Source organism: Octodon degus, unplaced genomic scaffold (genome assembly GCF_000260255.1).
Source record: "Octodon degus isolate 3935 unplaced genomic scaffold, OctDeg1.0 scaffold00050, whole genome shotgun sequence".
In the NCBI taxonomy this organism is placed as follows: Eukaryota; Metazoa; Chordata; class Mammalia; order Rodentia; family Octodontidae; genus Octodon; species Octodon degus.
Genome location: NW_004524626.1, coordinates 12,051,147 through 12,072,134, shown reverse-complemented (window position 1 = coordinate 12,072,134; position 20,988 = coordinate 12,051,147). Strand labels below are relative to the sequence as shown.

The 20,988-nt window shown below is 56.4% G+C and overlaps 1 protein-coding gene across 1 annotated transcript in view; it reads right to left on the bottom strand.

Moving 5' to 3' along the window:
- Col5a3 (collagen type V alpha 3 chain) overlaps positions 1 to 20,988 on the bottom strand; it is a 40,083-nt gene that overhangs the window by 14,519 nt on the left and 4,576 nt on the right. Inside the window, exons 2-33 of the mRNA XM_004633010.2 lie at positions 20,095 to 20,256; positions 19,813 to 20,002; positions 19,581 to 19,737; positions 18,909 to 19,013; positions 18,666 to 18,830; positions 17,201 to 17,326; positions 16,980 to 17,126; positions 15,345 to 15,401; positions 15,234 to 15,275; positions 14,818 to 14,880; positions 14,466 to 14,540; positions 14,291 to 14,374; positions 13,454 to 13,510; positions 13,316 to 13,369; positions 12,781 to 12,834; positions 11,530 to 11,583; positions 11,400 to 11,453; positions 11,251 to 11,304; positions 10,757 to 10,801; positions 10,586 to 10,639; positions 10,384 to 10,428; positions 10,032 to 10,085; positions 9,869 to 9,913; positions 8,644 to 8,697; positions 8,486 to 8,530; positions 8,308 to 8,361; positions 6,422 to 6,466; positions 6,273 to 6,326; positions 6,030 to 6,137; positions 4,880 to 4,933; positions 1,056 to 1,109; positions 73 to 117 (exon numbers count right to left, since the gene is read on the bottom strand). Of these exons, the coding sequence (XP_004633067.1) occupies positions 73 to 117; positions 1,056 to 1,109; positions 4,880 to 4,933; positions 6,030 to 6,137; positions 6,273 to 6,326; positions 6,422 to 6,466; positions 8,308 to 8,361; positions 8,486 to 8,530; positions 8,644 to 8,697; positions 9,869 to 9,913; positions 10,032 to 10,085; positions 10,384 to 10,428; positions 10,586 to 10,639; positions 10,757 to 10,801; positions 11,251 to 11,304; positions 11,400 to 11,453; positions 11,530 to 11,583; positions 12,781 to 12,834; positions 13,316 to 13,369; positions 13,454 to 13,510; positions 14,291 to 14,374; positions 14,466 to 14,540; positions 14,818 to 14,880; positions 15,234 to 15,275; positions 15,345 to 15,401; positions 16,980 to 17,126; positions 17,201 to 17,326; positions 18,666 to 18,830; positions 18,909 to 19,013; positions 19,581 to 19,737; positions 19,813 to 20,002; positions 20,095 to 20,256 (2,456 nt within the window). The remainder of the gene's footprint in view (positions 1 to 72; positions 118 to 1,055; positions 1,110 to 4,879; positions 4,934 to 6,029; positions 6,138 to 6,272; positions 6,327 to 6,421; positions 6,467 to 8,307; positions 8,362 to 8,485; positions 8,531 to 8,643; positions 8,698 to 9,868; positions 9,914 to 10,031; positions 10,086 to 10,383; positions 10,429 to 10,585; positions 10,640 to 10,756; positions 10,802 to 11,250; positions 11,305 to 11,399; positions 11,454 to 11,529; positions 11,584 to 12,780; positions 12,835 to 13,315; positions 13,370 to 13,453; positions 13,511 to 14,290; positions 14,375 to 14,465; positions 14,541 to 14,817; positions 14,881 to 15,233; positions 15,276 to 15,344; positions 15,402 to 16,979; positions 17,127 to 17,200; positions 17,327 to 18,665; positions 18,831 to 18,908; positions 19,014 to 19,580; positions 19,738 to 19,812; positions 20,003 to 20,094; positions 20,257 to 20,988) is intronic.

The window sequence follows — 20,988 nt, the reverse complement described above, 5'->3', positions numbered from 1 at the left end:
AGGGACGCTGAGGTAACCGAGCCCTCCCGGTCCCAGCACTCGGCCGTCACCGCTTCCCGCTCACTTGCTTACCGGCTGTCCTCGCTCTCCTTCCTGCCCCTGCTGGCCCGCCTTCCCCTGCAATGTGAGCCAGGTGGGGAAAGCAGGAGAGAGTCAGGGTGCAAAGCAGTGCGAGGGGACCCGGTCACATGTCCGGGAAGCTGCCCACCTTTGCACGTTTATTCACACGCCTTGCACGCAGTTCACGCTCCACTGCCCAAAGATCACGGACACCCGGTGACACACCAGGCTGGACCCGTGGCGTCTGAAGAGACCGCCAGCTGCACTACATGGACGGCCGCACAGCCGTGCGGTGCTCGCTCGGGCACGCCTGTAGCAGGTCCAGGCGACAGCCTGAGACTGTCGCGGGGAGCGTCCCTTGCAACATGGTGTTCTAACATGGGGTTTCGCTCTGCAGTTCAGGCTGCCTTAAACTCACTGTGTAGCCCAGAGCACGGTTTTGAACTCACAGCGATGCCCCTGCCTCAGCCTCCCCAGTGCTGAGATTAGAGGCACGCGCCACCACAGCCGGTGTTGGCACCACTTACACCCCCAAAACACAAGCACCCATGATTCCTGTGACGACACGGTCCTGATAGACACACCAGTACACAAGACACGTCCATGTGCCACACGCGGGGCCTATTTACCCACTAGCGATGCCCACATATAGTGGCGCCTTGTTGCATGAACGCATTCGCTTGTGCATGCGTGTTACACACTCGGTGCGCACAGAGACGCATGCGTGCGTGCGTCCTTGTCTCCATGCACACGGCTGTGCACCGTCACGGGATGTACATGCAGGCCCGCCTCCCTCACCAGGGCCCGGCCGGCCTGCATGCACAGGTGCCTGACACACGCATGTGACCCGGGGCGCAGGCGGGGTCACGCCCGCAGGGTGGCCTACTAGACCCTGCGCGGCATACAACAAATGTGCACATGAGGTTTCTGAGCAGAGACAGCCCCGGCACCCACGCCCCAGCCCTGCCTGTGCCCCAGCCAGGGCCAGGACTCACCCGCTTTCCTTTCTCTCCCAGTGGCCCCAAGGGCCCAGGAAACCCAGTGGATCCCTGCGCAGAAAGAACCAGAAGAGATGAGGGTGAGATGGGCAGAATCCTCCGCCACCCCATCCTCTGAGGCCTCCTCAGGCCCCCGAGTCCCACGGCCGCCTTGGGTCGCCCCTGCCCTGGAAGCCTCCAAGGCAGCCTCTGCCCCTTCCCTCGCCTTGCCCCACTTCTTGCTGCACGCAGCCACACTGGCCTCCACAGCTTCTCGGGACCCAAACGCATTTCTGCCTCAGGACCTTGGCACAGGCTGTTCCCCAGGCCGAACATGCTTTCCTCCCGGACCTCTCCTGCCCCTCCTGGCCACCACTTCCTCCAACTCGCCCCTGCACTCTCAAAATAGGACATCAGTCCAATTTTCATTTCAATTACTTGTAGCATTATGACTGTATTAGTCAGGCATGGTGGTGCACACCTGTATTTCCAGCCCCTGGGAGGCTGAGGCAGGAGAATCGCTGCGAGTTCAAGGCCAGCCTGGTCTACATAACTAGACCCTGTCTCAAAGGCCAAAAATAACAACAACAAATGACCATATCTACTTGCTTATTTATTCAACGACAGCTTCATGCTGTTAGGACACAGGTCAAGGACCTTCCCACTGCCTGGCACCTGGTAGCACTTATTCAGTGTCTCCTGGCCATGGGGTCACTCTCCGGCCACCCCAGCATTCTAGGAGCGTGAGGCAGGAGAATGGTAAATGTGAGCGTCGCCTGGGCAGCTCAGCAACTTAGCGAGACCCTGGCTCAAAATGAAACAGCCGGGAGTGGAGATGCATGCCTGTAATCCCAGCACTCAGGAGGCTGAGGCAAGGGGAACGCCACAAGTTCGAGGCCAGCCTGGGATACATAGTAAGTTCTGGGGCAGCCAGAACTACACAGCGAGACCCTGGCTCAAAAACAAAACCCAACAATCAAAATAAAATGATAAAAAGGACTGGGGATATAGCTCAGGGCAAAGGCCCTGGTTCAATCCTAGAATCTCCCCACCAAAAAAAAAAAAAAATCTGTTAGCTGACTCCAGTCTCTGTTCTCCTCATGGCTTTGGAGAAAGAAGATGTCACAGAGCTCAGATGTCCCATTTGGGAAAACCAGAGTCCTTCACAAATACACACAGAGACTTGTCAAAATCCAAGCTCATTGCCAAAGGCTTGGTTTTGACCAAGCAGAAGTATTTCAACTCCTAACTGAAACTTGCCTTCCCTGAGCGCCTACGTAGCTTGAGACACTGTGCTAACGGCTCTGTCAGCATCATTTCAGTTTATCGTGTTTTTTTTTTTTTTTTTTTTTTGGCTAGGTATGGTGGACCATGCCTGCAATCCCAGCATTCACTTGGGAGGCTGAGGCAGGAGGGTTGCTGCAAGTTCAATACCAGCCTGAGCTACATAGAGAGAACCTTTAAAACCAACCAACCAGCCAAAACCACTTTATCATTTTTATCTGGATCTAAGCCCCAGAACCTCCCCTAACCACAATGGGTGGCTTGAATAAGCATTTTTGTCTCTCCAATTTTCGTGTTTCCATGTGTGTAGCCTGGGATACCAACAAAACCTTCTGTCCAAGGTTTTTGGATAGGGTCGGGGGTACAAAGTGCTCCACATGGTGTTTGGAACAAAGTGAACAGGAAACACTAGCTGCCCCTTGTGGAGGGGGTCCTGCATGTGTTACAGGCTTCATCCCCAAGGTGGCACTGTTGATAGGAGCTGGCAGCTTGTAGGAGGCGGGGCTTAGGGAGAGGTCTGCAGGTCACCGGCAGCACGTCCTCAAAGGGCTTGGGACTCCTCTCTTTTTCTTCTTCCACTGTTTTTTTGTTTGTTTTTGTTGTTGTTGTTGTTTTTTAGACATGGCTTAGCTATGTTGTCCTGGCTGGCCTTGAACTCACTATGCAGCCCAGGTTAGTCTCCAACTTGGAGTGATCCTCCTGCCTCAGCCTCCCATATGCCTGGATGACAGGTATGTGCCACCTCACCCAGCTGGGATGAACCCTCTAAAACCATAACCTAAATAAGCTTTTTTCTTTTTCTTTTTTTTTTTTGACAGTAAAAAGGATGAGCTCCATCGCCAGCCATTTTTATTATTTTGAGACAAGCTCTCCCTAAGTCACTAAGCTGTCCAGGCTGGGTTCAAACTTGCAATCCTCCTGCCTCAGCTTCCCCGAGTGCTGTGATGACATGTGTCCCCCACCACACGTGGTTTCGGGGATTTCCTTATGGCAACGTGAAACTGGACAATGTGTGGTCATTATTATGCATAGGGATCATTACCAGGCTTAGCTCCCCTAGTATATTACACCCGTCTTCCTTCCTTCCTTCTTTCTTTCTTTCTTTCTTTCTTTCTTTCTTTCTTTCTTTCTTTCTTTCTTTCTTCTTTCTTTCTCTTTTTCCAGTCTTTTTGAGACAGGGTCTCCCTATGCAGTTCAGGCTGGTCTTATGGCCTTAAACTCATTTTGTAGGCCGGGCTGGTCTCGAACCTACAATGATCCTCCTGCCTCAGCCTCCTAAGCACCAGAAGAGCAGGCATGCACCACCATGCCCAGCATTATATTTCTTTCTTTTTTTGTTGTTCGGCTTTGTTTTTGTTTTTCTGATGCCCCTCATCCTGAATGGCTACCACACGTTGGTCTCTGGCTGGCAGCTCCTCTCTTCAATACCCATGAGCCTCTGCTCTCACGGTTCAAGCTCTACACTTGGCCGTGATGTCTTGAATTTATTCCCTCAGTATATCCTCAGTACTTGTGGCTGGGGTCATTTAATGAAAACTTGTAAACACTGGTGAAATTCAGATAGGAAAAGAACACCATCTCCCAAAACCGAGTTGAACAGAATAGATTTGATATAAAAAGAAGTTACTAAAAAAAGTTGCTATCAAATTAGGCATAGGCAGGATAACCAGGGTAGTGGGGGGGGATGCAAATCTGGACTAACTCTGCACTCACATTTGTCTCCAAATATCTTTAAATTCCTGATCTATGTTCTATAAACAGCCAGGGATTAATCACTCATGATGTAATCTGGGTGTGGTTTAGGCAGAAAGACAAAGCTCAGCGGAATCCTCAGCCATCAAAATGCTGGCAGGGGCCGGGGAGATGGCTCAGTGGAATAAGCTCTTCCCTGGGGCCTGAGTTCAATCCCCGGTTACACACACACACACACACACACACACACACACACACACACATAAATTGCCGGCAAACAAGGGCCAGCCAGGCAGCTCAGCGGATTAAAGTCCCTGCTTAGACAGGTGCAGGGACAAGGGCTCAATCCCCTGTGTACCATGCTGGCCCTGCCCCTGGGGCATGCTGAGACTGAGATTGAGACATGTGGTGGCGCATGCCTGTAATCCCAGTGCTTGGGAGGCTGAAAAACAGGAAAATCACTATGAGTCCAAACTGTGTAATGAGACCCTGTAGACTCTGTACTAAATACATTTTTTAAAATGCTGGCAAACAAATATGCATAATATTTTGGCCAGGTGCGGCAGCACACACCTGTCATCCCAGCACTTAGGAAGCTGAGGCAGGAAGATCACTGAAAGTTCAAGGCTAGCCTGGGCTACCGTAGCAAGGCCCTGTCTCAAATAAAGAGATGGACTCAAAAACCATGTTACCCGCCACAAGGGGGTCTTTGAGTACATGTGTGGCTGAGGGCAAAACCCGATTTTTTATCCTCTCTCAAGGGACCCATCGGCTGGAAAGCTCACCCCTCCCTCTCAGCTCAGCCGGGATGCCAGATATTTGTTCCCGGCTCCTGCTCCACCCACCCCAACTCCCCGGCTTCTCACCTTGGGTCCTGGGCGTCCTGGATATCCTGGGAGACCGGGCACGCCAAGATTGCCCTGCAGGGAGATTACAGGACCAAAGTCAGACACAGGAACCCAGAGGTCAAAGGGGAAAGGTCAAGACGGCTGTGGCTGCACACTGAGAATCAGAGAAACTGTGTTTGAGTCCTGGTGGCCGCGTGGGGCTGTCCTTGGATAGGTTATTCAACTACTACAAACTCAGCTTCCTTGACTCATTAAGTGCCTATTGCCCCAGCTGTGGTGGTACAGCCTCTAATCCCAGCACTCTGGGAGGCTGAGGCAGAAGGATCATAAGTTTGAGCCCAGCCTGGGTAATTTAGTGACTTGGGAAGACTGAGTCTCAAAATTTAAAAAAAAAATTATATATATATATGAGAGCCAGCGAGACTAAGCACCTGCCTGCTTAGGCAAGTGAGTGGGGTTTGATCCGGGCCTACTGAACCAGCCACCCAGAACCCACGTGGTGGTGCACGCCTATAATCCCAGCACTGGGGAGACTGAAAACAGGAGGGTCACTACAAGCCCCAGCTGCATAGTGACAGCCTGTACCAAACACATTAAAATAAATAAATAAATAAATAAATAAATAAGCATTGGGGATGCAGCTCGATGCAAAGGACTTAAATTCATTCCCCAGCACCAATCAACACATCGGTCCATTACAATAGCTTCTTCTGCATTAGCCGAAGAAATAAAAATGCCAGGCATGGTAGTGCACGCCTGCAATCCCAGCACTCGGGAGGCTGAGACAGGAGGAGCCTTGTGAGTTTAAAACCAGCCTGGGCTACAAAGTGAGCTCAGGGCCAGCCTGAAGTACACGTCAAAACCCTGCCTCAAAAACGACTGACAGAGAGAGAGAGAGAGAGAGAGAGAGAGAGAGAGAGAGAGAGAGAGAGAGAACACTAAGATTTGTGCTGGGATTGCTCTGCAGTGCTGAACTGCGGAATTCAGAGGCAAGACGAGGGTGGGGCTGCCCCTGTGGTAGGAGACCTGGGGCCGCAGGGGGCTGGGTGCGAGCGCTTGCCAGCGTGCAGAGGGCTCTGGGTTCCATCCCCAGCACCAGGAAACGGGGGACAGAGGCCAAGGCAGGGAGCAGCCTGCCTGTAGGGAGGGCTGACCGTAGCACACTCGCCTTCTCGCCAGCGGCGCCCGGAGACCCCTCCTCTCCCGCCAGCCCCTCCGGCCCCTTCAGCCCCTCAGGACCGTCCTCTCCACGGAGACCGGGAGGCCCCGGCTGTCCCTGGAATAGAAGAATGGAAGAGGCCTTCATGTCAGCCTTTGCCCCTCCTGCTCCCCGAGCCCCCCAGCTCACCCCCTCGCTGGCTCTCCCAGAGCCCCTCGATGCACCCACACCACCTGATGCAGCTCGTCTTACCCAGTCGCCTTTTGGGCCCACATCACCCTTGAAGCCAAGGAAGCCGTCCTCTCCCTGGGAGAGAGAAAGCGGCCAAAGTTAGGAAAGGCACAGAGCCAGGGCTCCGTAATGGGGCGTCCCCCCCCCCAAGATCTCCCTTCCTCGCTTACCCTCTCTCCTTTTTCTCCTTGGAGGCCTCGATGGCCTGAGGTACCCTGCAAAATAAATGTTTAAAATATCCTCAGTACCTGGGCAAGGTGGCACACACCCGTCATCCCAGCACTCAGGAGGCTGAGGCAGGAGGATCACCACAAATTTGAGGCCTGCTTGGGCTACAAAGCAAAACCCTGGCTCAAAACAAAAAGCTCTCAGTCTCTCTCCCTGCTTGACAAGCAACCAGGTTTGGTCCCCTGCTCAAAACAGCCCTAACTGTCCCAAGAGGCCTGTGGACCACAGTAAGGGCAGGGGTCCGATCCAGAGGAAACAAGCCACCCTCAGCGCTGGAAGTGCCCACTCTGCTGTTCCTGGGCTGCACCCGGGTCCTGTGTGCAGGGTGTGCAGGAAAAGCCAATGTGCCAAGCATTGAACTGGGTCACGTGGTCACTGTGTCCACACTCTGGCTGGAGGAGGAAGATCGCCCCAGACTGCAGCCACATTCTTAAGCTAGAGGACTGTCCCCTGGGCTGCTCACCGGGGCTGGGTGCCGGTCACACAGGCTCAGAAAGACTACAGTATAGCCAAGCTCAAGGGCCACAACGTAACCGTGCGTGTAACACCAGCCGATTCACTGGACCGCAACGTAAATACCGCAGTCTCGGCTACAGCTGGCCTCCAGCCTTGGCCACAAGGTAAGTGGCCTCCACTCCGACAGCAGCGTAACTACGTGCAGTCTCCCTTTATCCACAGGGACAGATCGCGAGCCCCCAGTGGGACCCGAAACCACGTTCCAAGCCCTCGATAGGCTATGGCTTGGGGTTGGGGTTAGGGCTCAGATTTTCATTTATAGTATTAGGGATGGAACCCAGGGGCTTCACATGGAGCTCTATCCCCAGCCATTTCTCCTCCTCTGCCTCCTCCTCCTCCTCCTCCTCCTCCTCCTCCTCCTCCTCCTTCTCCTTTTTTGGAGACAAGATCTCACTAAGTCACTAAGTAGTCCAGTTTGGCTTGCATTTGTGATCCTCGTGCCTCGGCCTCCCACAGTGTTGGGCAGACCGACGTTCTCCACAACCCCGGCTCCTGGGTATATCATGTTTCTGCCTCTATTATTTCCTCCATGTTTTTTCCTTTATTACTTTTCCTCTATCTATAGGATAGTTTGACTTAAAAAATTAGGTGAAGAAGAGAATAACAACTACTAATAATAAAACAATAATTAAAACAATATACTAGAGGCCAGGGAGATAGCTCAGCAGTCTAAGTGCCTGCCTGGGAAGGGCAAGGACCCAGGTTCGATCCCCAATACCACATTCCGTGCTGGCCCTGGAACCCCAGGCGCACCATGCCAGCCCCTAAACTGAGTGTGGTGGTGCACGCCTGTAATCCCAGCTCTGGGGAGGCTGAGACAAGAGGATCACCAGGAGTCTGGACTGCACAGCAAGATCCTGTACCAAATGAATAAATAAATAAATAAATAATATTTTTAAAAATATGCTGTTGAAAAGGTTAGATGAATGGAATCTCCCTCTTGGTCTCATTCTCTGGTGCTCCCACCCTCTCTCCCTCCCATCTTCCCTTCCTATTATTCTCTCTCCCCCAAAACATTTTACTGTACCTTCACTCTTTCATCTTAGGGAAGCATTTTCCAGCTTCTCCTTGGAATGTCCCCCTCGCTCGATCGCTACTATCTCTGCGCTTAGGGGCCTTAACTGTTTTCCTTGCTTCTGTTTTCAGAGCCTTAGCACTCGCTATGCCAGGCTGGCTTTAAACCCACAATGATCCTCCTGCCTCAGCCCCCCAAGTGCTGGAATGACAGGCGTGGATCAACACGCCCAGCTCCCCATCCGGAAGTTTAGGGCGAAGATGACTCCCTGGCCCACAGGCTGCCTGCGTCACCTACCTTCACACCCCGGGGTCCAGGGTAGCCTGGAGGCCCTGCCGAGCCTGGTGGCCCCTGACAAGATGAGAAGGTTAGTGTCACCCTGCTCTGTCCCTTTCGTCCATGGCATCCTTCTCCCCCGCAACCGCCTCCTGGCCCTGCCCCCCCTCCTACCCCAGCAGCCTCCCAAGTCTCTCACCTGGGCCCCTTTCTCGCCTGTGGGACCCTCATGGCCTGGGTGACCCTGAAGAGGAAATAGATAGTCACTAAAGAACAAGCTTCGCCTGCAGAGTCCCCAAGACAAGCCTCCCGCTCCTCCTCCTCCTCCTCCACCCTGTCCCAGCCCCTGGTTCTCACCACAGGGCCATCAGCTCCTGGGGGACCTGGAATACCTGGGTTTCCAGGAGGGCCCTAAAAGAAGATGGATAGGAAAAGAGGGTTTCGGGGCTCTGGGGCTCCATCAGGAACAGCACGGCTCTGCGCAGGCCTGCAGCCGCCTCAAGCCCAGGAAATCTGCCTGCCTCAGCTTTGTCCTGACTTGCTGTGTGTCCCAAGGGAATTCCCCTGCCCTCCCTGGGCCATGCAAACCCTGCTGCTCTTAGACTGTGGAGAAAAGGGACATAAAAAGGTACCAGAGGTCTCCTGGGGCACAGGGCTACCCAGCTACATCCCTATCATTAAAAGCGCCTCCCATGCCAGGCACAGTGCCCACAACTGTCATCCCAGCACTTGGGAGGCTGAGGCAGGGCATTGAAAGGTAGAGTCCCCCTGGGACAGCTTAGTGGCCTAGCAAGACTCTGTCTCAAAATAAACAAAAACAAAAAGTAAAAATGGCCCCCAAGTCTCCTGTTTCAGAGGCAGAGTTTTGCAAAGGTGGGGACCACAAGGAGCGCTGCCACCCTGGGGCTCTAAGTGGCCCCGGCCTTCCTCCCTGACTGTTTCTCCCTCTCTGCTTCCTGGCTGCCCTGGGGTGTGCAGCTCCCCTCCGCGGGGAGCCTAGGTCTCCCCCATAGTGATTCCTCCTTCCTGGAGGCCATGGACTGAACTCTCCGAAACTGTGAGCTCAATCCAACCTCGCCTCTCTGGAGCTTTCACTATCAGGGGTTTCTGTCCCAGCACCGAAAAGCTGTGACAAACACAGGTGGTTGAGGGTAAGGATCTATGATCACAGGGGACCGGGGCCAGAAATGGTGACACAGCTGCCCACAACTGTGTCAAAGCCGCAGCTGGCCAGGGTGAGGGCAAACAGACCCACACCGGAAGGAGCGCATCTGCCAGGGAGCAGGGTGCAGGTGTCCGGGTGACAGAGCCTCCCGCCACGGAGCCAGGAAGCAGTGTGTGAAAGCCTCCCGGGGCCCCTCTCCCTCCTGACAAGGTCCCCTTGTGCAATCGGCCGTGGTGGGCTTCCCTTTCCTGCACCCAACCCTCCCCCAACAAAGGCACTTTGTTGCCATAGGCTGGCTGAGCGAACATGGCACGTGGCAACTGATCACTTGCCAGGGCCCTGGCACAAAGCTCTTCCTGGTGACACGGCGGGGGGGGGGGTGACAGGAGAGGAGGCGATAGGCATCAGGGTCCTTACCTTCTCCCCTGGGGTGCCGATGGGTCCTTGGGGACCGGGGATCCCCTGAAGACAGAAAAAACAAATGGCGGGAGGGAGTAGGAAGAGGCAGTGAGTGCCAGAGGAGGGGTGGGGAGGCGTCAAGGTCTAATGTCACCCCCACTGTTCAGAAGATGGCTCTAACCTGGGCCCCGTGATTTCCCTGCTGTCCGGGCGGCCCTGGCTCTCCAGGCGGACCCTGCAGAGAAAGTGGGGGTCGGTGAAGCTGGAAGAGGTCATGGTGTCCCCAGCCAGAGGAGCTCATCCAGCCAGGTGGTGTGATGCACACCCGTTATCCCAGCACTCTGGGAGGCTGAGTCAGGAGGGTCCCAAGTTGTAGCCCAGCATGAGCAACTTAGTGACTTAGTGAAAGCCTGCCTCCAACTTAAAAAATAGCAAAAGAGTTGGAGATGGATCCCAGTGGGAAGGACCTGGGCTTGACTAGGTACTGCGCACATAGCAATAATAACGAAGTGACAATCACAAAGCACACATACCACATTGCCTTTGGCGCCAGGAGCTCCGTCACTTCCGGTGATGCCCTGGAGAAGACAGGAGGTGACATTAGGATGGGACAAGCCGGGGCCCTGAGATGAGACAGCCAGAGATGCGGACAGAAAGAGATGCTGGACACCACAGCTGGACACACAGAGGGCCAGAGGGGACAGGAGGGGATGGGACAGCAAGTGTCATCCTCACCGGGCGTCCCAGGGGGCCAGGGGAGCCTCGGGGGCCGATTACACCTCGGGGACCCTGCAAGGAGGGACAGGTGTTACCCCAACATCACCTCTGTGTGGCCCCGGGAGTCCTGGGACCCAGAGGGTCCCACCTCCCCTGTCCCAAGCAGGGGGCTCGGGTCCCTATACTCACCGGCTCCCCAGCCTGGCCAGTGGGCCCTGGGGGTCCCTCTGCTCCCTGTGGGAAAGAGGCATTATGTGGGGAGACCCGGGGCCTGGAAGCCCTTCTGGGGAGCCTCAGAGCTCTAATGTTATCTCAGGGCTCCCACAGATAGGGTACATGGGTTCTACTCCCATTTGTAACTCACTGTCCCAAGCGCAACTTCTTGACCCCAATCTTTATCTCTGGGTTCAATTTTTTTCCCCACTGCTGAGGATGGAGGCCTGGACCTTCGCACAGAGCTCCATTCCCTGCCCTGTTCTTATTTTTTAGCCTGAAACTGCATTTCACTAAGCAGCTCCCATGGGCCTCAGCCTAGAGACCCGCCTGCCTCAGCCTCCCTTGACAGGAACCTGCCACCTGCCAAGCCCAGCTGCAAGCTTTTTGAGGCCACAGGCTTGAGGGCCCAGTCTCGCCTCCCACACGCTCCTCCTGGTTGTCACCCCCAAGCTCCCCTCCACACTTACTTTGTCACCATCCTCTCCCGGGGGGCCTGGTTGCCCCACACGGCCGAAGTCGCCCTGGAGGAAGGACAGAAGGGAGGTCAATGTGGAGATGTGGGGCAGGACCCCAGGGGGGAGGAGAAGAGGGGCACCGAGGGGGGCCGCACACTCACCCTCTGCCCCTTGTCTCCAGGCAGTCCTGGGAGGCCGTCGAAGCCCCGGTCGCCCTGTCCAGAGAGAAACCAGCTGGGCAGAATCCAGGACCCTGCAGGCTGCCCCACCCTGTCCTGGCCCAGCACCCACCTTGGGTCCTGTGTCTCCCGGCAGCCCCCGCGCACCATCTGCTCCAGAGCGGCCCTGGAGGACAGAGGCTGAGAGTCAAGGCTAAAGTTCCCAGGGACTCAGCCACACGCTTACGACCTCACCAAGGCAGCCACCCACTGTGTGTGTGTGTGTGTGTGTGTGTGTGTGTGTGTGTGTGTGTGACTGGGGATCGAACCCAGGACCAACCTTCATGCTGAGCTATGCCCAGAGTCTTTTATACTTTTAAGTCTGAGTTACAATAGAATCTCGCTAAGTTTCTGGGCTTGGTGGCACATGCCCAACATCCTAGCCAGGTGGGAGGCTGAGGCAGGAAGATCGCCATGAGCTGGAGGCCAGCCTGGGCCACATAACAAGACCCTATCTCAAAAAGCAAACAAAACAAAACAAAACAAAAAAATCTCACTAAGTTACCCAGGCTGGCCTCGAACTTTCGATCCTCCTGCCTCAGCCTGCGCCTCACGGAGCTCCTCGCACACACGCTGCCCCCCGCCTGGAACACCTGTCCTTCCTCTCGTACTGCGTGGTAATTGCTCCGGCGCCAGGTCCGACCCAGCTACTCCAGTTTGCAGGTCCTCCTTGACGCCTGGACGCTGGCCCCCCACTCAGGCATCTCTTTGCCCGCCTCTGAGCTCCGATGGGGGGGACCCCCAGGGGGCGGGGCACAGGGGCGGAGCCCCAGACCCTGCAGCCATAGCTCCGAGGCACGAGGAAGGCTCCTGCTCTCTTGCCTGTTCACTCTGCATTTGTCACTCCCTCTTTGTGGCACACATGCCTCGCGGGAAGCTGTGTGTGCGTCAAGCGTCCCAACTCTCTCTCCATCGCTTTCCGCCCTCTCTGCTCCCTGCCCCCCCCCACCTCTTGGTTTCCCTTCATTTTAGAAAAGTTCTAGCTCTCTGTTTCTTCTCATTTCTGTTTATTTTGCTCTTTGACTTATTTCCACTTTTGACTTTCTCCTATAAGAAAAGCCCCGGGATCTAGAAGCTCTTGTTTCTGACAGCCTTCACTTAACATCCAGGTCTGGAGGTGCAGCCATTTTCCTACCAACGCCTCGAATATATCCTTTTTTGTGACAGAGTAGTATTCCATGGTGTATAAATACCGCACTTTCTGTAGGATACATAGGCTGCTTACAGACTTAGCTAGTATGAGCCGTGCTGCTACCAACACGGGTACCTGCAGGTGTCACTGTGAGGTGTGTCTAAGTTGTCTTGGAGACTACGAGGTACTCACCCTCTTGCCCTCCCTGCCAGGGGGCCCAGGAGGTCCTTGCAGCCCTCGTGGACCCTGGAAGACAGAGCAAAGGAGAAGAAAAGAATAGCACATGGGCTGGTGAGATGGCTCAGTGGTCTAAAGCACCTACTTAGAACAAGCTCAGCAAAGCACAGGGACTGCGGTTCGATCCCCCAGCACCACATGCCAGCCAGCCCCGCCCCCTGGTGGGCTGAGCTGGCCACACACACACACACACACACACACACACACACATAAATAAATAACCCCTTTATTAAAAAAAAAAAAAAAAGAAGAGTACAAAGGAGGAAACCGGGGCCAAGAGATATAGCTCAGTGGCACAGCACTTGCCTAGCAAGCATAAGGTCCTGCGTTTGAGTCCAGGTACCAAAAAAATTAAATAGATAAAAAGAAGCAAACTGGTGCTTCTGCAAGACTGCTGTTGTCTGGCCACTCCAAGCTCCACTGCTCCCCTGCCTCACTGCCCTGCACCCCTGCAGAAGCCACTTCCCTTCTGCCCCACCCCCACTCTCACCTGTGGCCCCATTTCCCCTGCTTCTCCTTTCAGACCGGGGTATCCAGGGAGACCCTTGGGGAAGGAGGAGAGAGGATGCAGTCAGATGTGGCCCTCGGTCATGGGCGCCCCTCTCTCCTAGGCAGGCTCCTTACTCACCTCAGGCCCTGGGCGGCCAGTGAGCCCCACCGGGCCAGGGGGGCCTTTCATGGAAAGCTGGAATGACAGTGGGGAACAGAACCTCAAGTCTCCCATGAGACACCCCCACAGCGCTGCTATGGCTCAATTGTGCCCACCCCATCCCCAGTTCAGGTACTGGATTTTTTTTTTTTTTTTTTTAACGTATTTGGTACAGGGTTTCACTACACGGCTCGGACAACTCATAGTGATTCTGCTGTTTTCAGCCTCCCCAGCGCTGGGATTACAGGTGTGTGCCACCACGCCTGCACTCAGGGGCGGGGCAGGTGTGGCATGTGCTGTGGGGGACACAACTGCTGTCCCTGCGCTTGCCTAAGCAGGTAAGCTATTTCGCCGGCCACGCCCCCCCCTTTTTTTTTTGGTGATGGTGGTGATCTCAATGATTGAACTCAGAATGTTCTACCACTGAGCTGCATCCCCAGCCCTTTTTGTTATTTTTTATTTTGAGGCAGGGTTTCCCTCAGTGGCCCAGGGAAGATTCAAACTTGGGATCCGCCTGCCTCAGCCTCACTCAATACTGGGAGCTCAGGCCTGCACTAGCACACAGGCTCGGTGCAGGACATTCGCTCTTCTTGCCTGTGGGACTGGCAGCAGAGACCTCGGGAGGAGCTGAGGACCACGAAGCTGTGGCTCCCACACGGCACAGGGAGCTCCACCACAGGAAGAAAATCCACAATATGCAAGATACCGGAGTCTGCTCCACCTCCCAGAAACCAGGATCCCCAGGAACAGGGCCCGCCCCTGCTCCCCACTTCCCCACCCCTCCCCAACCCCCACAGCCCGAGCCCCATGCCTCACCTGGGTCTGCTGCAGCACGGCCTGGGCCTGGGCCTGCTGGAACGACACTGGGGGGCCCTTCTGGGAGCTGCCTGCAAAACGGAACTGGGGAGCAACAGGAGTGAGGGAGCCCCCCGAGACAGCGTCCCCCAGAAGCCCGTGTCCCCAGCCTCATCCCCACGCCGCAGCTCCTTACCGGCATCAGCACCACCGTGCCTGGGAGACCCCGGACTCCGTCCATGCCAGGGGTTCCTGGGTGGCCAGCAGGGCCCTGAGGGAAAAAGGAGCAGGAAATGGAGATGCAGGGTGGGAGAAATCGGGGTGCAGGGTGGAGAGCGATAGAGATGGCGAGAGGAGAGAAGAGTTGGGGGAAGGGCAGGGAGAGAAGGGACATGGACACACAGAAGAAAGCTGTAGGCATAGGTCACAAGAGGAGCGCCAGCTCCAAGGCACAGAAGGGGGCTGCCCAGCCTCTCAGCCACTGTCCTGGTCCCCCATACACACCAGGCCCGTATCCCTGCCAAAGGCCATCCTAGGGAATCTCTTACCGGAGGACCACGGTCCCCGGGGAATCCTGGGGGCCCAGGGGGGCCTGTGGGACCAGCCACCCCCTGTTGGGGATAGAGAAACAGCAGTCACAGCAGGCACAAAGGTTTGATTCCCAACCTACCATGGCACCAGCCCCCACACACACACCCGGAGCCTCTCTACCCCCCATCGCCCCAACTCTGCATCCCAACAATCATCATGACTCAGCCCCAGAGTAGCACAGCCTCCCATGGGATCGGGTAATAGAATAGCCCAGCTGCCCACCCCTGGGCTCACTCAAACACGCCTGCCATCCCAGCACCCAGGAGGCTGAGGCAGGAGGATCACTGCAAGTCTGAGACCAGCCTGGGCTACAGAGTGACACCCTGTCTCAAAAAACAAAAAAATAAAAGGCAGGCCAGAGGCTGATACTCACATGGGGTCCCCGGGCTCCTGGAGGTCCCTCAAATGTCTGACCCTGGTGGGAGACAGAAGTGTGATCCCTGCTCTAGGGGGACCCCAGCCCCTGGAAGCCACAGCACCTCACCTGCTCAACAACTGCGGGTTCGCCCTTCGCTCCCTTCTCCCCCTTCTCTCCAGCGCCCTGGGGGAGGAAGACGGAGGAAAAGATGTTAGCCATATTCCCAGCCCCCACTCGCACATCCAGGTGGGGTGTGCCTGCGCTGCACCCCTCGATGCTGTTGCCCTTCCTCCAGCCAGGGAACGCGAGGAAGCTCAGTAGTGTCCCTGACCCCGACATGGCCACGATAAACTGCACAGCCACAGGCCTTACCGTGGGTGATGGAAATTTCCTCAACCACAGCTGGTCACAGGGAACTGGCCACCTGGACTGTCCCCGGGTGACCCATAAGCGTCTAGATCCCAGAGGAAGAGGAGTGAGTTAAAGCTAAGCTTGAGGGAGGCCAGGGAGACAACTCAGTAGAATAAGCACTTGCCTGGCAAGCGCAGGGTCCTGAGTTCAATCCCCAGCACCGCAAAAATAAATAAATAAAATAAAAATAAAGCTAAGGTTGGCAAGCCTGCCGTGGTGGCGCACACCTGTCATCCTGACAGTCAGGAGGCTGAGGCAGGGGGATCTCATGACATGAATTTGGGCCAGTCTGAACTACATAGTGAGGCCTTGTCTCAAAAACAAAAATTGAAACAAAACAAAACAAAAACAGAGCTTGGTGCAGAATAAGCCCCCAGAATTACTTACAATTCTTTCCCTCCTCCTCTGCCCAGTACTGAGGCTGGGATCTAGGAGCCGTCTCTGCTTTTTTTTTTTTTTCTTTCAGTACTGGAGGTTGAATCTAAGGTGTGACACTGAGCCACGTCCCCATTTCTTATTTCGAGACAAGTCGCTAAGTCATTAAGCCTCCCTCCTGCCTCGGCCTCCCAGAGTGCTGGGATGACTGGGATTGGTCACCAAACCCACCATGCGCTCTTTTCTAAGTGCAGAAACCATCCCTCAGCACAGGCCGAGTCTCCCTGAGTTCCAGAATGGCCCACCCATCCCTGGCAGGCATCTCACTTTTCGCGTCAAACAAGGTTGCAAAGTCTAGACATCACCACTGCTGTCCTTAACTGTCCTCCGTGACCTCTACGGAAGCCGGGAGGTCACGGCTCCAGCCTATCCGGTAGGCTTCCCTGCGGCCTCTCTGGCTCCCCCTACTGTCCACAGTGAGAGCTCCGGGTCCGACAAGTTCCAACCCAGGGTGGCTTCCCAGCCCACCCAGACTGAAAGCCAAACGATCCTCACCGCCCACACAACCACGGGGCCAGCACCCACGAAATATCTGTCAACTTGGCTGGGCTTCGGGCAAGATAAACAGAGTTCAGGGAGAGTGTCAAGGCAGGCACAGCAGTGCTCGCCTGTCACCCCAGCACTCTGGGAGGCCGAGACAGGAGGGTCTGAGGTGCAAGCCCAGCCTGGGCAACTTAGCCACTTAATGAGATCCTGTCTCAAAATAAAGAATAGGGGCTGGGGAGATAGCTCAGTAGAATAAGCGCTTGCCTGGCAAACGCAGGGTCCTGAGTTCAATCCCTGGTACCAGGGAAAAACAAACAGACAAACAACAACAACAACAACAACAACAACAACAACAAGAAGTCTAAATAAAGAATAAAAAAAGAGCCAGGGCTGTCCCTGCGCTGCACCAACTCCAACACCCGCACTCACAGGGAAGATGTGGAACTCAGTCTGAAAAGGCTTTTCTGCTGCCCGGAATTTGGGGTCGAGAGTGGAGCCCCCTCCTTCTTCCTCCTCTCCGGCTGCCTCTGCATCAGGAAGACTGAGCTGGGTTCCACCTTGAGGCTCCGGTTCCCCCTGAGGCATCGAGACAATCAGAGTTTGTCCCTCTCGGCACCCCCTCACCGCCACCGCCCCAGGGCCTCCCTGACCTCCAGGATGGCGCTGTGGTGGCCCAGGGTCACAGCCGAGGTCACCGTGGAAGGGAGGGCTACAGGCGTGGGGGGCTCAGGCGGGTTTGGAACCGGTGACTCGGGCTGGGGGGCGTCAGTGGTGGCCTGGAGCGGGCGTGGAGGGAGAATCGGGTCTGGTGAGGCAGAGGGGGTGCACGCGCTGGGGAGCGCGGAGGACCCCACAAACGTGGAGGCCGCGGGGGGGGGGGATTGCGAGCGCGGCGAGGCCCGGGATGGCCGGCAGGGGGCGCCGTTGCGCACGGCCCGGGCGCGGGGCCCGGCCTGCAAGGCTGAGCCAGGCGGCTCCCGAGCCCGGCGGTCAAGGTCAAGATCCAGCAGCGCCCGGGGCCAGACTCCCGGAAGCCTGGCCCACAGGCCTCTCCCCGGGCAGAGCTCGGCGGCCAGCAGGCCAAGCCGCAAACAGCCAGCTCCTCCGGCGTAGACAGCTGCGAAGGAACTGGGTCAGGGCTCAGAGAGGGCGGCCCGGCCTGGCCTGGCCGGCGAAGGGCGGCGCCGAGCAACGGCAGGAAAGACGCTTTGGGGCCAGAAAGCCACTGTGCCGAGGCCGATCGCACCCAGCATCCTGCCCAAACCAGGCCCGCCACCCACGGCCCACCGCAAGGACCCCTACCCAGATGCCACCAGCTAGGGACCCCCCAGCGCATGACCGCAATTATTCCTACCACACGAAGTGTCGAGCCCATGAACTATTCCCATTGATGGCCTCAGTCTTCCGCCCAGCGACACCCCCCAATAGGAAGCATTCTCTGGTGACTAAGGAGGAGCAGGGCGCTCCTAATCAATCACTCCTCCGATCAGTGCCCGTCCCGCGGTGAGTGTCCCTAGTAGCCCAATCGGTGCTGGCAACCCAGGACCCCTAGATAGTAATTCCACTCACCAGCGGCTGGGCTCCTCACTACCAACCCTTGGAGACCCCCAAACTAACAGCCCTGCCCGTGACCCCCTGAACATTACTCCTGCAATTGGTGACCCCAATCAGTGGCCCCCTTGTGCATTGTAGCGGTTACCTCCAGCTGTGACCTTCCACAGTGACCCCAACTGGAGACACCCCAAATATTGATCTTGATTAATATTTCCCTCAATGTCCCCCAAGTAGGACTTCCCGCAGAGAATAAACCTCATGAAAGCCTTATCAGTGAACCTCAAAGAGTATGAAGCCACATCCAGTGTCCCCCCCCAGTAGTACCCCTCAAGAACACCTAATAAGCAGGTGCTCACCTGGGGGTGACTTCTCTTTCTAGCCCCCAGCAGCAGAATTTAGGGGCACAGGCATGGAGCCTGTCATAAGACAAAAGCAGCCCCCCACCCCGACAGTCTGACAGACGTCAGAACTCGGGGATCAGAGCCTTAGACCCAAGACGGAGGATGGGGTTCAGACAGCTCTGCAGGCGGGAGCACAAGCGAGAGGTCGCGGCCGCCTTACCTGGCTCTCCGGGGACAGGGACGCAGGAGAGGGGCTGGGGGCCAGGTTTCCCTTGTTCTTGTTCTTCCTGCCCTTCCCCTTGCGACCCTGCCCCTTTTTCTTTCCTTTTCCTTTCCCCTTGCCCTTGCGTCGAGGAGAAGGACTCTCTGGGTCAGCCTGGGGACGCTGGGAAGAGGGAACCAGTCAGGTCTAGGGCGCCCCCTAGCCCTTGACCAGCTGCACAGCAGGTGGGTTGGAGCTCACCCCTGAGGTTGTGGGGTCCGGTTTGTCACAGCCAGGCAGGTACTGGTCACAGGCCTGGAAAGCAGCCCTGGGGTCTGGGCTTATCAGTAGCTCCTGGATGTCTCCCTGGAGAAAGACCAACAGGGGAGGGGACCCCAGGCTGAGTGTGACCCCCCAGGTCCTCTGGGCACAGCCCCACCCGGCTCCTGGCAGGGGGCCTTGGTTTCTGTCCACACAGAGCAACCCCACACGACACCACCCCGCCCACAGGACCCCTTGCCAAGAGCCCCTCCACATGTGGGGCCTCAGCACGGGGACCAGAGAGCAAGGTTCCTGGCCTGGAGGAGGTGACACACCCCTTGCTGTCACACACAGTGCAGTCTCAAGGACAGTCACCACACGACACATGTGTTTGTCACACGGCCACACACACTGCCTTTGTGGGTCCAGTGCCACACCCCACACACTCATGCCCAGTACAGCCACCAGCACCGTAGCAGGGCAGTCACCATCGCACACCATAGCCGCACGCCCACGGCAGGCCACGTACATCCTCCACCCATGCCAACGAGATGCATCCCTTGCTCTGCAACCCCGGAGAAGCACAGCGGTGGTGGAAACCACCCCCGAGCTCCCTGAGCAGGTTGTGGGCTGAATGACCCACCCCGGCCTCAGTCTCCCCATCTCTCCTACCTCAAAAGTCTCCTCTTCAGTGTCCTGTGTCCCCAGGATGGTGAGGCCGGCGGTGCTGATGGATCGAGGTCCCTGGCTGGACACAGAAGGCTGAGGCTCACAGTCAGCCACCAGTGTCACCTTGTCACCATCCACACTGACCGCCAGGCGATGCCACCTGCCAAGAGACAGCCTCAGAGTGTGTATCTCTAGGTCTCAGGGGACCCATATCCACTCCTTCTGCACTACTCACGTGCCATCCGCAAGGTTGGGTGGTTGGGGATGGGGACTGAAGGTGTCACCCAGGAGACCTGGGGCCGCCCCCAGTGCCAGCCCCAGCTGCCGGGCACCCCTCTCATCGTAGATGGACAGAAGGACAGACTGGTTGGCTGGCTGGGCCCGAAGAGTGGCCATCACCGAGAAGTTGACAGGAAAGCGTCCATCTGGTTGGACAGAGGCCATTGGCCAGCTCAGGTGACCTTGGAGGGACCCACACGCCCTCCACGGGGATGCCCTGCCCCTGCTAACCACTTACCTGGAAAAAGCTCCTGTGTGGGGACACTAGGCAAGCTGATCTTTCCCAATCTGAATGCCCGGTCACCCTCGGGAGCCCGCTGGGGGCACAAGCCAGGCCCCTCAGGGACCCCCGCCTGGCCCCCACGCACACCCAGGACCTTGAGGACATCCACGAGGTCTCCTGCAGAGAGAGGCCAGATGGGGCAGGAGGGTGATTAAGAAGAAGCCAGGATTCTGCGGTGGTGCTTGGAATGGGGGGCTCTGCAATCCCCCCCCCCAGTGTATTTATGGCTCAAGAAGAAGGAAGGAGCCCTGGACAGCCCCCACCACCATCACCCCACAGATGTTCCGGCCACTAAGTCTGTTGGCTCCTGCTCGGTTTTCTCCCCCCTTGGATTTTAGTGGGGGAAAAAAAAATCTGACCTAGTTCTGGGATGAATCAGTGCTTCCTGGCCAGAGCCCCAGAGCCGAACTGTCCCTTCTCCCCAACTCCTCCGCAAGGGCTCCCCAGGGCCCCCTCCTTGGCCCAGGCCTCTTCCAGGGAAAACCCATGTGGAAAGGGAGGTCCTGCACACTGCGCCCCCAAATGCCACCCTGACCTCGGGCTCCTCTTCTGTAAGCTTCTCCCTCTGACTGCATCACCTCCAGCTGCTCTTTTCCCCCAGTTTTTAATTTTTCTTGCTCCAAGCAGCGCGCGGTGACGGCCTTCCTCACGGGGAGTTGGTCCGCGGGCTCCACACAGCTTCCTTCTTGCATCCCTTTCTCCGCCCCTCGCTCCAGCCATTGTTTCCCTTCCTGCCAAACATCGCTCTCTCCCTCTTTCCTCATATCTCTCTTCTTCTTCTTCTTCTTCTTCTTCTTCTTCTTCTTCTTCTTCTTCTTCTTCTTCTTCTTCTTCTTCTTCTTCTTCTTC